The sequence below is a fragment of the Anomaloglossus baeobatrachus genome, chromosome 2 (assembly GCF_048569485.1).
Source record: "Anomaloglossus baeobatrachus isolate aAnoBae1 chromosome 2, aAnoBae1.hap1, whole genome shotgun sequence".
NCBI classification, from domain to species: domain Eukaryota; kingdom Metazoa; phylum Chordata; class Amphibia; order Anura; family Aromobatidae; genus Anomaloglossus; species Anomaloglossus baeobatrachus.
The window spans coordinates 651,419,722-651,435,740 of NC_134354.1; the positions used below are offsets into that span (position 1 = coordinate 651,419,722).

At 44.1% G+C, this 16,019-nt stretch overlaps 1 protein-coding gene across 2 annotated transcripts in view; it reads right to left on the reverse strand.

Annotated features, from left to right (window-relative positions):
* The window catches only part of STAT2 (signal transducer and activator of transcription 2), a 180,978-nt gene that overhangs the window by 137,465 nt on the left and 27,494 nt on the right, over nucleotides 1-16,019 (reverse strand). For both annotated transcript variants that reach the window (XM_075337007.1, XM_075337005.1), the window contains exon 3: nucleotides 14,394-14,538. In XM_075337007.1, the coding sequence (XP_075193122.1) occupies nucleotides 14,394-14,538 (145 nt within the window). The remainder of the gene's footprint in view (nucleotides 1-14,393; nucleotides 14,539-16,019) is intronic.

Consider the following 16,019-nt stretch of genomic DNA (forward strand, 5'->3'; position numbering starts at 1 on the left):
CATTCGACTGAATTCATCATCCTCAAAAAATGCCTGCACCTTTTTCTTCACTTCCTCAGAAACTTTCTTGCCACACTTGATTGTAGGTAAGTCTAAGATCCCATGTTCACATTTAAGCTTTCGAGCTTGTTTGACCATTCGTTCAGAGACACCGAATTCGTCTGATATAGCCTTAATGGACCAACTTTTAGGTGCCAATGTCAAGATTTGGACCTTTTCTGCCCGACTGGACACCTGCAGCTTTTGCTTCAAATCTGCCAAAAGGTGATTGTAATCCAGACACATTTTGCACTGTGCTGTTTTTGTTTGCTCAATGCTTTCGGCTTAAGCCCTTCAATTGAAGCAATCTTGCTAGAAAATGCATTTTGTACCTGGCTTATGTTTCTCCTTGCATATCCAAGTGAATCCCGCTGGCTTACCCGTGGATATTTCAGAGGAGAGATGCCAATGGATGTTAAGCTTGAATTTAGACTTTTAGAAGAACATTCCATTCCATCTGGATCTGATTCAGAGGAAACTGGATCAGCTGATTTTTTTCCTGTTAGCAAATTCTTTTCGACATGATGCACACATCTTCTGGCCAGGCTTCACATCATTCTTTGTAAATTCGTTCAACTGGTCAGCTGCTAACAAATTGATAGCTCGCAAATTCTTTTTGGTGTTATGACCTTTCTTCCCAAAAGGATTGCAACACGATTTTTGCAAATGCTCATATTTGGTCAAGAATGAAGCTTCATGGTGTAAACAGATTTGTGAATGTTCGTCAAAATTTAGTCCCACTCGTCGACGCAGCAATTTCTGTTCATCCAATCCAAAGCTTGTAAACAATTTCAACTCATCCTTGCTATGGGTGAATGTCTTAAGGTGGCACTTCGAATTGTTCGCAAGGCCGATAGAGCAATGGGCTGATTCTTCATCAACTTCATTCTCCATCGCTAAAAAATAAATAATATATGCATTAAAATGTAACAATACTCAATAAATTTTCATAAATAAAAAGGTTTATAGGTTTTTGATTATAATAGACACAAAATCAATGCATTACGCGCATAAATAACACCATGTTCAGTGGCATTTTTCTTTTCTTAAACTGAGAGACTCCAAAAAAACACCACAATGATCCTTGTAGAGAAAAATGTGCTCTTTATAATGATATCAGAATTAATATATTTTAGGGGTACCCTTTTTGAGAAATTTGACCTAAAAATAGGTAAAATTAGTTTTTTTAAGTTTTTCATCATATGTGGGTGTGAATATTTCCACAAATACATATGCTTTGACCGTGATATTGAAGCAATGCAAAGTCATGTAGATGTTTGGTGTACAGGGCAAAGCACCAGTTACTATTGGTTTTTGGTCTTGAGTTATATATGGGCAAAGTTAGGCATGAATTTTAAGCGACGCGTTTTACAAGCTACCTTGACACAAAATTGAGGCCGAAATATTGTTTTGTCATAGCCGGTAATAATTTTATCGTGTTTAGCAGCAAAAGTTGAGCTAGTATGCCAAATTTCAGCATCATAGCCAGTATAGAACTCTAATGGCTATGTGCCAAAGTTTGCAAAATCCTCTTAGCTGAAGCCACAGGCTTGGTGCAATCTCCAGTGAAAGGTCAACAGTGCCCAATGTATTTGAGATCTGGCCCTAAAAAGTTACAGAATCTCTTTTCAAACATACATGTACATCCTTATAAATTTTCAGCAAAATCGGAGAAGGTCGAGTGGGGACCACTGGTCCACTTGACATGGAATGACCCATTTGTAGGTTCTCCCCGTGTTTCCTCCAGTTTCCTCCCATACTCCAAAGACATTCTGATAGGGAATTTAGATTTGGGGAGAATTATAATCACATCTGTAAAGTGCTGTGGAATCAATATAGTTAAAATATATGTGAGTAATAAGTAAATAAATAAGATCTAGACATGCAGTCCAAATGCTCCTTCAGGCTTTCTTGACACCCGGAAAGCAGGATGAGTCAGTCATTCCAAGTCAGTTCCCAAATGTGAACAGATGAGGCTCACAAGATTTACACTATTGAAGCGTTACTTTTATTGAATTCATAAAAAAGTCCAAACATTTAAAATACTATCACTCCCCAACTCAACCTAATAATACCCTCACACTGTATCCTACCTCATCGTAGGGGTTGGTACCCTATTACAGCACAAGTTGCGCCCACACTCCGTGACAGCTTAACCTCACTAATCTGTTACACCTTAATAGGCAGTGGAGGGTGGGTGACAGGCACAGATATGGCTCATTCCTTTACCAGTAATGGAGGAAGACAATGTCGGCCAATTGCAAAATACAGTCAAAGTCAGGGACAACACAAGTAAGTGTCAATCAAAGTATCAGTGGCTACCACGTGGGTCTTTATATAGATACAGAAAACAAATAGGTTCATTAGCTTTCAGAAGAGGAAAAAGAGATACAGTATTCATCAGGAATCAGGATCACTGCAATGTCGAATAAAGACACAAGAAGAACAAGAACATTTGTATGTGTGTGTGTGGCACCCCTGAGGCTTCAGTCGCCACAGGGTACTGCAGCTCATTTAAGCTGCAGTATTCATCTCGGGTAAGGAGGGGGTTAATCACCGGTTTTCCACATTTACACTTTTCATACAGCTTAGGAGCCTTCCCACTGGGGAGCTGGACTAGGGTAGTCTGGGGGGTAGCCATCACGAGACATGGGACTTTCCCTGTCACTAGGACAACCACCGGGGCGGATTCCACTTGGGGTAGAAGTAGGAGCCACCTGGACACAAGCTTCAGTCTAGTCAAGACTTAAGTTCTGGCAGCATGACACCATCTTTCTTCTTCTTTTGCTTTCACAAGGCCTGAAGGCTTGGAGTGGGACACTCAGCCTGGGCTCCTCACTACTGGAGGGGCATCTCTTAGAAATGACACTTTCAAAATACCGGCGGCTACCTCTACCTTGACCAGGATTGGCTGGTGCCCAACACGGCATTGGCCAGTACTCTGGGACAGCACTGGGACACACTGGAACAGTGAGTAAAGACACCTGGAACTGCAGCCACTGACTCAGCCTTTTGATTGCCATCACCCCGCGCTTCGGCGCCAACAGCCATTACTACTCCCCTCATCATCCTCCCCGGGGCCCGCCACACCTATGGGGAGCAGAAACATCTCGGCTGCTACAACCATCCGAGTCTGAGGACAGCGACAGCAGCGGTGGCTAATTCCCTGGCCACATACCGCAGGTGGCGTCACGAGACAATCCTTCTCACCCTCATCCACTACTACCCTCATCCTCTCCCTCATCCATTCCTTTTATTGTACGCCTCGGAGCCACAAAGCAGGGCAGGGCCACCCGTGACATCCTGAGACTCGACATCACCGCCCGGCGATGAGTAACAAGTTAACCCCCTGCCCCGTGGGTGCTGCATGTGTACGTAACAAATGAAAAAAAACACTGAGAAAAAGACTGAATTAAATACAGGGTATGAGGAGTCCAGATGAGAGATATCGAAAATCATAATGACCAGTCCCTATCCAGTATATTGTATAACTCAACACATTTTCCCTAGGTAGGTTCATCAGGAGTAAAGCGAGTATAGATAAACTAGATAAACGATAGATACAATCCACTAGATCTGGTGCCAAATAAACCCTGTGCATAAACAATGCATCAAAAACAGATAAGGTACCGGTCACACTTTAGCGACGCTCCAGCGATCCCACCAGCGATCTGACCTGGCAGGGATCGCTGGTGCGTCGCTACATGGTCGCTGGTGAGCTGTCAATCAGGCAGATATCACCAGCGACCAGTGACCAGCCCCCAGCGACGCGTGGAAGGGATGCTGCGCTTGGTAACTAAGGTAAATATCGGGTAACCAAGCAAAGCACTTTGCTTGGTTACCCGATATTTACCTTGGTTACCAGTGCACACCGCTTAGCGCTGGCTCACTGCACTCCTAGCCAGAGTACACATCGGGTTAATAAGCAAACCGCTTTGCTTATTTACCCGATGTGTACTCCGGCTACGTGTGCAGGGAGCAGGGAGCCGGCACTGGCAGCCTGAGAGCGGCGTACGCTAGTAACCAAGGTAAATATCGGGTAACCAAGCAAAGGGCTTTGCTTGGTTTCTCGATATTTACCTTGGTTACAGCTTTCCGCAGGCTGTCAGAAGCCGGCTCCCTGCTCCCTGCACATTCAGATCGTTGCTCTCTTGCTGTCAAACACAGCGATGTGTGCTTCACAGCGGGAGAGCAACGTCCAAAAAATCAACCAGCACTGTGTGTAACGAGCCGCGATTTCACAACAGGGGTGAGATCGCTAATGAGGTTACTAGTGCGTCACAAAAACCGTGACTTAGCAGCGATCTCGCTATGTGAGAAGTACCCCATAGTCTGATATATAAACGTTACGCCAAACACTCTGATATATGTAAACAGTCAATAATTGATAAGGATGCACATTGGGGGCTTTCTGAATTGCTACTTCTAAGCAGCAGCATTGGGTTATAGTCCTTATAGGGGGTGATGCTTCCAGTGAATAAGGTGCTTATCAGGTGGTAATTCAATCAGTTAATAAGGTGCTAAAGTGCAAACCAATAATGCAAAACTCCTTAGTGCACTATTTTGAAAACATAGCAGTGATTAGAAAAAATTCCAAATATTCATGTTCATAGGTCAGACATCAGGTCAGTGTAAAGTATTTAGTTCAGGATAAAGTCCCATTCAAATGTCACTCATGGTTAGGAGGTGTCAGCGCTGCCTTAGTCCATCAGAACTCATCTCAGAACTATCTTAGTGGATGTCAGGATGGGTAACAGATGATGTGTCTAGGTGTGCGGCGTACGGAAAAACCCTAAACTGAGGAATTGACATGAGGTGGAGCGCAGAGTCCATTACACACCCATTGCACACATGCTCCGGCATGGGGGCAATTTTTAGGTAACCTTAGACAAGGAGGCGAAATGGAACGCCGAGTGCGCACCATGACTACTGCGCATACGCCAGTAATGGGCGTCATTACGTGTATGCAACATTATTGGCCAGCACACATGCCTCATGGGAAATGCCTAAAAACACACATTATAAAAAGCATTGTTCAAATTACGAACAATGATTTTTATAATGGGTTTTAATTTTTCTAATAAAATTGATTTTTAATCATAAGAATTAGATAACAGTGTTGGATTTTTCCCTTGCTTTATCTCGTATTCATAGAGGGTAAATGGGTAAATCTGTTTCCAGGATCAAGAGCTTGGGTAAAGAATTTGGGAAAAGATGAGCAATTCCTTCTGAGTCAAAGGTATTGCCCCTTCAGAATTCCTTTCTTAATGCTAACCGAATGATGGCTATGCGAAAGCAGGAGATCATTTGAAGCGGTTGGTTTACGAGAGGTTTCGGTTACAAGGCACCCACCAACATCCCTCCCAAACTTGATACCATGGAAATTGATTGTCTTGGGATTGATCATGTGTGTAAATATTGAGTCAAGGTGTTAATATTGAGGTCCGCCACAAAGTTGTTGGACGATTTGGAATCCCCAGATCAAAGAATGAGGATGTTGTAGATGTAGGGTCCGCAGCTTAATATCTGGTGACTCCACCATGAACACACATCCTCACTAAAAACAATTATGTCTTCCCCCCCAGCCCAGGAAGAGATTGGCATATGTGGCGGCACAGAGGCTCCAGATGGCCCTCCCTCTGAGTTGGTGGTGAAACTGTCCATCAAACTAAAATAAGTTATGTTTGAGAACAAATTCCATCATGTTATGTACAAAGATGCTGTGTGGGGCAGGAGTACCCCTATCAAATAGTAATCAACTGCCATGAGGCCAGCTTCATGTGGGATATTACTATTAAGTACCTTAACATCTATAGATGCAAGTTGTGTCCCATACATCCACAGACGAGTTTGAAGTCAGTAAGTAACGTGCCACTGGGTGGTAACCATGGGCGAGGTATTTTGTTTCTTCACCCCGACACTACAGAAATAAGTAGTTCATTGGTGTGTGTAATGTTTGTTGCTTACTGTGGACACCTTACCTTCGGGGGTGCCACGCACTGTCCGGCATCAGACAAGAGGGTAAAAACAGTTTTCCTACTTGACAATAAGCTCAGGTATAGAGGATAGCAGGCATGGCATGTCAAAGACACTTCTACATAATACAGAGGCATGTTCATCACAGTAACAGGTAACGGCACTTTACTTGTGTACTGTAAATAGGCTGAACAGAAGGTGAATCTCCTCTTCCTTGTACAGAGCCACAAAGCTCAATGTGTTGCGCTATGAACCCTGCACCCAGACTACTGGCTGTGATCCCAGATAAAGGCCTCACCTGGAGCTGCTACCATCTTCATGTGTCCACAGACGGACAGATCCTTTTCCTCTCTAAGATCCCCCATATCTGGTCAACACTGGACTCACTTCCCTTCCAAATCTCTCTGTAGCAGGTTTCACCCAAATTCCTGTGTGCTGGATCTGTCGCTACTAATGGTTTATTTTTCCTGATCTTGCTCCCTTGTACTTGTCTACTCCCAAAGGGCTATGTGCGCATGTTGCGTCGTGTCACTGCAGAAAATTCTGCAGTGATTTGACAGCTCATGTGCGATTCAAATCGCTGCAGAAACACTGCATAATGGATGCCGTGTTTCTGCAGAAAAAATGCCGATTTCATGCGCTCGGGATGCAGGCCCCATCATAGACAAAGTGGGAGCTGCATCCAAAGCGCACGGAACATGCTGCATTTTTTGAACGCAGAGATTTTGGCAAATTTCTGACACTCAAATCGCTGCGTTCAAAAAAGCATAGTGCATACGGATTATGCACAATCTTCATAGATTGTGCTGGGAACGCAGGACGCATGCGCTTACGCTGCAGTGCTAAATGCTGCGTAAATGCAGTAAATTACGCAGCGTGCGCACGAGCCCTAAAGGTCTCCATGAAACACTAACTGGAAAAACAGTCTCCTTCCCTGCACTCTAGCCTCACTGTGGGCTAATGCGAACTGTTAACTGTCTCTGACCTTTCATTCTTTTGCTGGGTAGACTTAACCTTTCACCCAGTTCTGTACAAACATTATAATACCTTACCAACACTGCTATGTTTTACACCTTAGCCCAATTCACATAAGTTATCAATACTGCTACATCTTATACATTACTATACCTTACATTATACAGTTAGGTCCAGAAATATTTGGACAGTGACACAATTTTCGCGAGTTGGGCTCTGCATGCCACCACATTGGATTTGAAATGAAACCTCTACAACAGAATTCAAGTGCAGATTGTAACGTTTAATTTGAAGGTTTGAACAAAAATATCTGATAGAAATTGTAGGAATTGTACACATTTCCTTACAAACACTCCACATTTTAGGAGGTCAAAAGTAATTGGACAAATAAACCAAACCCAAACTAAATATTTTTATTTTCAATATTTTGCTGCGAATCCTTTGGAGGCAATCACTGCCTTAAGTCTGGAACCCATGGACATCACCAAACGCTGGGTTTCCTCCTTCTTAATGCTTTGCCAGGCCTTTACAGCCGCAGCCTTCAGGTCTTGCTTGTTTGTGGGTCTTTCCGTCTTAAGTCTGGATTTGAGCAAGTGAAATGCATGCTCAATTGGGTTAAGATATGGTGATTGACTTGGCCATTGCAGAATGTTCCACTTTTTTGCACTCATGAACTCCTGGGTAGCTTTGGCTGTATGCTTGGGGTCATTGTCCATCTGTACTATGAAGCGCCGTCCAATCAACTTTGCGGCATTTGGCTGAATCTGGGCTGAAAGTATATCCCGGTACACTTCAGAATTCATCCGGCTACTCTTGTCTGCTGTTATGTCATCAATAAACACAAGTGACCCAGTGCCATTGAAAGCCATGCATGCCCATGCCATCACGTTGCCTCCACCATGTTTTACAGAGGATGTGGTGTGCCTTGGATCATGTGCCGCTCCCTTTCTTCTCCAAACTTTTTTCTTCCCATCATTCTGGTACAGGTTGATCTTTGTCTCATCTGTCCATAGAATACTTTTCCAGAACTGAGCTGGCTTCATGAGGTGTTTTTCAGCAAATTTAACTCTGGCCTGTCTATTTTTGGAATTGATGAATGGTTTGCATCTAGAGGTGAACCCTTTGTATTTACTTTCATGGAGTCTTCTCTTTACTGTTGACTTAGAGACAGATACACCTACTTCACTGAGAGTGTTCTGGACTTCAGTTGATGTTGTGAACGGGTTCTTCTTCACCAAAGAAAGTATGCGGCGATCATCCACCACTGTTGTCATCCGTGGACGCCCAGGCCTTTTTGAGTTACCAAGCTCACCAGTCAATTCCTTTTTTCTCAGAATGTACCCGACTGTTGATTTTGCTACTCCAAGCATGTCTGCTATCTCTCTGATGGATTTTTTCTTTTTTTTCAGCCTCAGGATGTTCTGCTTCACCTCAATTGAGAGTTCCTTAGACCGCATGTTGTCTGGTCACAGCAACAGCTTCCAAATGCAAAACCACACACCTGTAATCAACCCCAGACCTTTTAACTACTTCATTGATTACAGGTTAATGAGGGAGACGCCTTCAGAGTTAATTGCAGCCCTTAGAGTCCCTTGTCCAATTACTTTTGGTCCCTTGAAAAAGAGGAAATGAGAAAGCCGCGGAGACACCATCACATGTTTCTCAACGCTGGCAGGAAACTAGCCAGGTCTTTCACCACTCACCACTGATGAGGGGCAAATACCCCGAAACGGCTGTCTGTGGATGGATACCATGTTTGGTATAGGTGGTCTCCTTGACTGGAGACTGCCCTTCCCGTGGTTGTTCCTTCCCGGTGAAAGACCTGGCTAGTTTCCTGCCAGCGTTGAGAAACATGTGATGGTGTCTCCGCGGCTTTCTCATTTGCATACTTCCCAGGGGGCTTTGCTCTAGAATCACTGCGTTGAGAAACACGTGATGGTGTCTCCGCAGTGGATATGTTGATCTCCCTAAGGTCAACAATGCTTCCTTGAAAAAGAGGAGGCTATGCATTACAGAGCTATGATTCCTAAACCCTTTCTCCGATTTGGATGTGAAAACTCTCATATTGCAGCTGGGAGTGTGCACTTTCAGCCCATATTATATATATATATATAATTGTATTTCTGAACATGTTTTTGTAAACAGCTAAAATAACAAAACTTGTGTCACTGTCCAAATATTTCTGGCCCTGACTGTACATTCCTATGCATTGCTCTACATAACTCTATTACAGCATATATTATACAGAAACACAATACATTTCACATTACATCAATACGATTTGTGTCTTCAAGGGTGAGCGTGACAATCCATTTACCTCCTTACATTTATATTCCCTTTTTACTGCACATGATCCTGATGCCACCAGGTCTGGCTTGTTAAATCAATTCGCTTTATAAGACGCACTTTTGTTCCCCCAAATTTTGGAGGAAAGTAGGGGGTGCGTCTTATAATCCGAATATACGGGAGGGGTGTGTGTGTGTGTGTATATATATATATATATATATATATATATATATATATATAAACACAGAGTCCAGTGGAGGTGCGGGCAGCTCTGGAGCGGTGCTGGGGACTGCTTGGGGCTGGGAGCGGCAGCGTTTGATCTCCTGCTCCCGCTCATATAATATGCACAGCCGCTGTCCATCAGAAGCGTGGTGCAGAAACTGCATCACGCTGATGGTCTGGGGGAGCTGTGCATATTATCTGCCTGTGCTTACCTTTGATTGCACAGGATCCCCCCTCCCCCTGTGTTAGATATGGCCTCCCGTGCTGCCCATAGTAAAATAATAAACTCTTTACTCACCTCCTCCAGCGTCTGCCAGGTCTCCCTCCTGCTGGCTGTGATTAGGCATGCAGAGATATCTCTCTCTGCTGTCCTGATCACATGACCTCCACTAGAACTAGGAAGTAGGAAGTGCAGGAGACAGGAGGAGTTCAACCCCGAGGAGGGACACACGAGACAGGACTGTGCTGCAGAAGGTAAAGAGTTTATTATACTAAAAGCAGCAACATGGGGGCGATATGTAACAGAGGGTCATGTGTGCCTGCCACAGTGGCCCTGTCTGCCTGCCACAGTGGCCCTGTCTGCCTGCCACAGTGGCCCTGTCTGCCTGCCACAGTGGCCCTGTCTGCCTGCCACAGTGGCCCTGTCTGCCTGCCACAGTGGCCCTGTCTGCCTGCCACAATGGGCCTGTCTGCCTGCCACAGTGGGCCTGTCTGCCTGCCACAGTGGGCCTGTCTGCCTGCCACAGTGGCCCTGTCTGCCTGCCACAGTGGCCCTGTCTGCCTGCCACAGTGGCCCTGTCTGCCTGCCACAGAGGATGTGTGCCAGCCATAGGGAAAATGTGGCATCACTGGGGGACGTGTTCAATATAAGGTGGCCATATCCAGATTAAGGGGGCTAATTTTAGGATGAGGGGGCTATGAGGGACATATACCCTATATTATTTGTTAGACGGACACTGGCATTATAAGACGGACCCCATTTATTAAAAAATTCTCTATTCCTTCACCAAATTTGGGGGTGCGTCTTATAATCAGGTGCGTCTTATAAAGGGAAAAATACGGTAAGTACCCAAATACTAGGGATGTAGTAAACGAAGAAACGAGTTTTGGAAGGAGGGTGAGTGTATGTAGATAATATTGACTATGGCAATCCAATATTCAAGATAAAAAATTGCAATAAATTCAAAAACTGAAAACTCCTGCAGATAATTATTAGATAGCTTTAAACAGATGAGAGATTCATATAACCTGAAAGTGCATGATTATTCTAAGCTTCCAATATTGAATAATTAAGTACAGTATAAAGATTAAAAGTGTGATCTATGCAGCGCACGTTCCGTTGATCCACAAACCGGGGAAATACTCAGCACAATTTTTGCCAAAATTCTCTCCTCCAGGTTGGCGCCGCTATTTTAAGGCATTGTTCACCCAGACCAGGCAGGGTTTATGATGGGGAGGGAGGCACGGGACAACACCACCAGGGTGATAAACCTAATCCATAGAGCCAAACTTGCCCATATGCCGTTAATGCTCCTTTCAACTGACGCCGAGAAGGCTTTCGATAGAGTAAATTGGACCTTTATGGAAGAAACTCTAGCACATATTGGATTGGGAAGTAAAATGTTGCATTGGGTGTTGTCCTTTTATTCCTCCCCGTCGGCCACAGTGCGGGTGAACGGTATCCTATCTGACTCTTTTAGCATATCGAACGGGATGCGGCAGGGCTGCCCTCTTTCCCTCTGATTTTAGTACTAACCATCCAGCCCTTTCTTAGACATGTTCGGGCTAATAGGAATATTAACAGGATAAAAATTCTCTCCTCCACACACAAAATTGCCGCTTATGCGGATGACCTCCTTTTCTTTATCACCAACCCTAGAATCTCGCTCCCTAATCTAAAGGTGGAATTCCGCAGCTACTCTCGCCTCTCTAACTTCAAAATTAATTTTCCAAATCGGAGGCTCTGGATTTTGGTCTTCCTCCCCCGCTTGTGAATCACCTTAAAGGAGCTTTTAGCTTTAAATTGGCAGCGAAAACGTTAAGCTATCTAGGAATAAAGATTACTGCATCCCTTCCAAAGTTATACCAATGCAATTTCCCGGGACGTCTTACAACTATTAGAGCAGACTGTGAGAGGTAGTCCAAATCTAGCTTTACCTGGTTTGGCTAGTGCCAAATCTTCAAAATTAATGTCCTTCCGAGACTATTATATTTGCTATAGGCCCTGCCTATTGCAGTCCCTTCAGCCTTCTTCAAAACAGTAAATGGAATTGAAATGACCCTTATCTGGGTCAGCAAGGGAGCTAGGGTTAAATGTGCTGTCCTATGTAGACCCAAAGCTGAAGGGAAAATTGGCCTCCTGAACCTCAAGCTGTACCACATGGCTTCCCACATGGCGCCGATTGTTGACTGGTGTAGAAACAGACATAAGGCATGGGCCCAGATAGAACAGAGCTTTTCAGACATCTCATTATACACTCTCCCCTGGGCCGCCTCTGCTGCCCCCATCCCCCGGAAATTGCATCCTACAATTGGGCCCACACTAAAAATTTGCTTGGATCAGTTAGTGGGCAGGGTGGTGATTCCCCCCCTCTCGAATCTTGCACCAATTCTCAGTCACCGAGGCTTTAGTCCCGGCTCTTTGAATCCCATTTTCGCATAGAGTAGATCAGGTTTTGACAGTAGCGGGGTGGAGTAGGGACTCGGACTGTCCCTCACTTGAAGAGCTGATCGCTGCTTCAGATCCAGTGCCACTGGAGAACTGGAGAAGTTCCCAAATGAAGCATTTCTTGAACATACTTCCACCTAGGACGCAGTTTTTGATGGATAAGACTCTTTTTGAATCTGCCTAGCATCAGGACCTATCCAACATACTCTCTCAATGTCCTACTCCCTGTTGGCTTCGCCCCCGGATCAGCCATCAGCCACCTGCCCCCTACATTCTGCAATGGTAAAAAGACTTAGATGTAACCTTCCCACTGGAACAGCGAGTCAATATATTTTGTCTAGCCAATAAGACGTCCTTTAGCTCGAGATTACAAGATGCGAATTACAAACTTCTCTCACGCTGGTACAGAGTCTCCTCTAGTTTATACTCAATGTTTCCTTCAGTGGACCCAATGTGTTGGCGGTGCAGAGGGCATTTTCCTACAATCTTTTGGGAGTGTAGTGTGCTGCAGCCCTTTTGGACAGTCAGATTATCCTCAAAATAACGGGGTATGCAGGAGAAATGAGGCCGGCATTATACCTGCTGCAGCACAGCGAAATGTCAGCTTCTGCATACAAATGTTCGATCTTGAGCTTTCTAATTATGGCGGCCTGCTTGTGTGTGACCCCGAACTGGAGGATAGTTACCCATCCCACCGTGTCACAGTGGATCGAGAGGGTTAACGATATTATGCATATGGAGGACCTGACATCTTCGATCCTTGAAACTTACTAGAAGTTCTGGGCCACCTGGTACTATTGGATCGACTTCCAACAGACAAGACGAATAAGGAGGCACTGAGATAGACGGAAAGAGATACCTTGTGGATGAAGGTGTATGGAGGGATGGCCCTTGCCCCCACCCCCTTCCTCCCCTTACTGCCCCCCCCATTTTTTTCCCCCTTATCCTTTTTTCTCCTCTTCCTATCGTTCGTTCTCTCTTTGTTCCCTCGCTATCTCCCTCTTTTCAATCCCTTCGGTTGAGCTGTTTTGTCTTCCAACCACTGGGGAACTGGACGCTGTCGCAGCTCTGTAAAAACTTTTGACAGTCCATTTTATAGCTTGTTTTTCCTAAAATGGTTTGCATTCTTCTATGTGCAATGTATCTCCATGGTTTACATTTTGTTTATTGATGTCAAGTTAAATAATTCTAAAAAAAAAAAGCGTGATCGGCATTTTGTAACATAGTATAGATTACAATAGGATATGTGAAACATGTATGTTCAGTTCCTTAATGAATAATTTATTTTAACTCTCTACCCGTGTGGGGTTTCTTTTTGCAGGATACATACAGACACTTAACATTTGGCTCTTTTGTAAATTGGTAATCTGATTTAATCTAAAGGGGTGGTCTGAAGGTAAAAGTAAATTTGATTTAAATCCCTATCTATTTAATGCTATAATCTAAGCTATTTTCTAATAGACACTGCTCTGTTACTGGCCGATTATTACAAATCTGAGCTGACAACAGAGCGGTCGCTGTGTATGGTGCAGATCGCACAGAGCAGGGAGGGAAAGAGTGGGAACAGTAAGGACAGAGCTGGGAGGGACTCGGAGGGACAGAGCAGCCCCTGAAATGAGCATAAAAACAACTTGCTGGGTATTACGTTTTATGTTCAGGCTTTTGAGCTTTTTTTAGGCTATGTGAACACATTGCTTTTTTGTATGCAGATTTTTTTGCACATAAATAAGTATGTTTCGGCATGAAAAAAGCAGCTGAAAAAAAAGAGCATATTTTTTTAATTGCGTTTTTTTTTTTTTTTAAAGTCATGGCGATCGCGGGGGTTCAGGCGCTGAACACCAGCGATTGCCACCAGCTCTCACTGCCCGGAGTGGTGACCGCGTCACTTCTAGCAGTTTAACCCCCTGAATGCTGCGATCAATGTGATTGCAGCATTTAGGAGGTAGGGAGAGGAATCTCTTAACTCTCCCTGACGATCGGGTCCCTGTAATGCAATCACAGGGACCCGATTGCTGCCATGGCAACCCTGGGTCATCACCATAACAACCTCGGGTTACTGAGCTACGGATCACCTCACAGATAAGCAGGGAGTACTGCTTATTTTTCCATGAATATGGACATATACCTATGATATGAATCTTATGAAGACTTGCATGCAGAATTGCAGTAATCTTAATTTCCAGATGGAGCCCCAAAAACACAACCAAAATGGGAAAAGATATCCTACCTGTAATTTCAGCTTGAAGTTGCGTATGCTATTCGCTTGCACCACTTCATGAGTCTCTGTGAATCGGCTGAACTGGGTGTCTAAGTTTTCAAAAAGATTCTGAAACAGGACGGTAGCTAATGACAGATCCCTCGCGGCTAGCCTCCTGCAAGGTGGAATAAAAAGAATTACACAATGGAAGCCTCTGCTGCCAGAAATACAGTGCACACTCCAACTGCATCAACAGCCAAAATAAGGAGTATAGTTATGTGATAAAGAACAACACGGTAGACACGGAAATACAAGTGAGTAGAGATACTCGTTACACCCTTTACAGCTCTGACAGCTCTTACACACATGTATCCTTGTTTAGGCTGAGCATGCATACTTTTGTAACATATAGAAGAGACAGAATAGCTGTCAGGCACCTTTGGCGGTGGGTTAGGGTGAATTCACACTGGACGATTATTGGGATCACGCGTTCCTAAGAAGGCAGATCTACTGATAATCAGCCTGATAAACTAACAATTGCTCACACTCGACTGGTGAAATGATTTCTAAGCTGGCATATAGATCATCATTCTCCAGGGCACATGCTTCCGAGATCAGTGATACTTTATGCACACAGATTGTATTATTGATCGTTCTGTACACATGAAAGTACAGCCGGTCAGCCCAAACAAATTAGTAAACAACCGCCGATCTGCTTTGGTGTTCCTGATCAGCGGTGTCTATCAGCCACAGGTTGGTAAGAGTAAACAAAAAATCTCCATGTATCTGGGCACTTCCTTAGTCTTGGGAGGCCTCCATAAACATTTGATGGTCGCCCAGCCCTCTAGAAGTCAACAGCGTTAGACAACATTACCTATAATATTAATAAATATGGGGGACTTAGCACTGGAAGTCCCAGGAATTTCGAGCTCCATAGGGTTTTAATGGTAGAAATGTTAAATGACCCCGCTCTGGGACTTCTAGTGTTAAAAGCGAAATCTTGCTCAATATGATGCCATGGAAAAAAATACCACGGTTATTACAAATTATGCGTTTAAAGGCTGGAAACATATTAAAAGATTTTGGTCTGGTTTGTTATATTCCTCTGCATGTGGGTTATCAGCAGGAAAGTTCTAATTCTTCAAAAGTGACACCAACCACACAAGTCTGGGTCACATGATTTTTTTTCCTCTGTGGTTTTTATGTCACAAGAACATTTCTTTGTTTTACTTTTAAAGGAACAAAAGATTTAAAAAAAAAAAAAAACCAGCAAGTCCTCATCTCAATCAAGGCTATTAAAATGTAGAGGGAATTCTTCTACATGTCTCCCGGGAAAACAGTTTTGACTTTCTGTTCCTTCGTTCACAATCTGCGTGAGGGCTCGCTTTTTGCTGTGTGAGTTTTTGTGACTTTTTTTGGGAGGGGGAGTTGGAAAAATGAGACGCCATGTCAGATCGATATGATCGGATGGTACTGCCCCTATACCTTCACAGACTGCAGGAGCCTGGTTGATTCATTGCTTATTAACCCCTTTGATGCTTAAGTCAGTAATGACTGTGGTAGCTAGGTGGTAAGACAGAGAGTGGGAGCTTCCTATATTCAACCATCAAGTTGTGATGGGGCCAATGATAAGTATGTATCCACAAGAAGCAAATT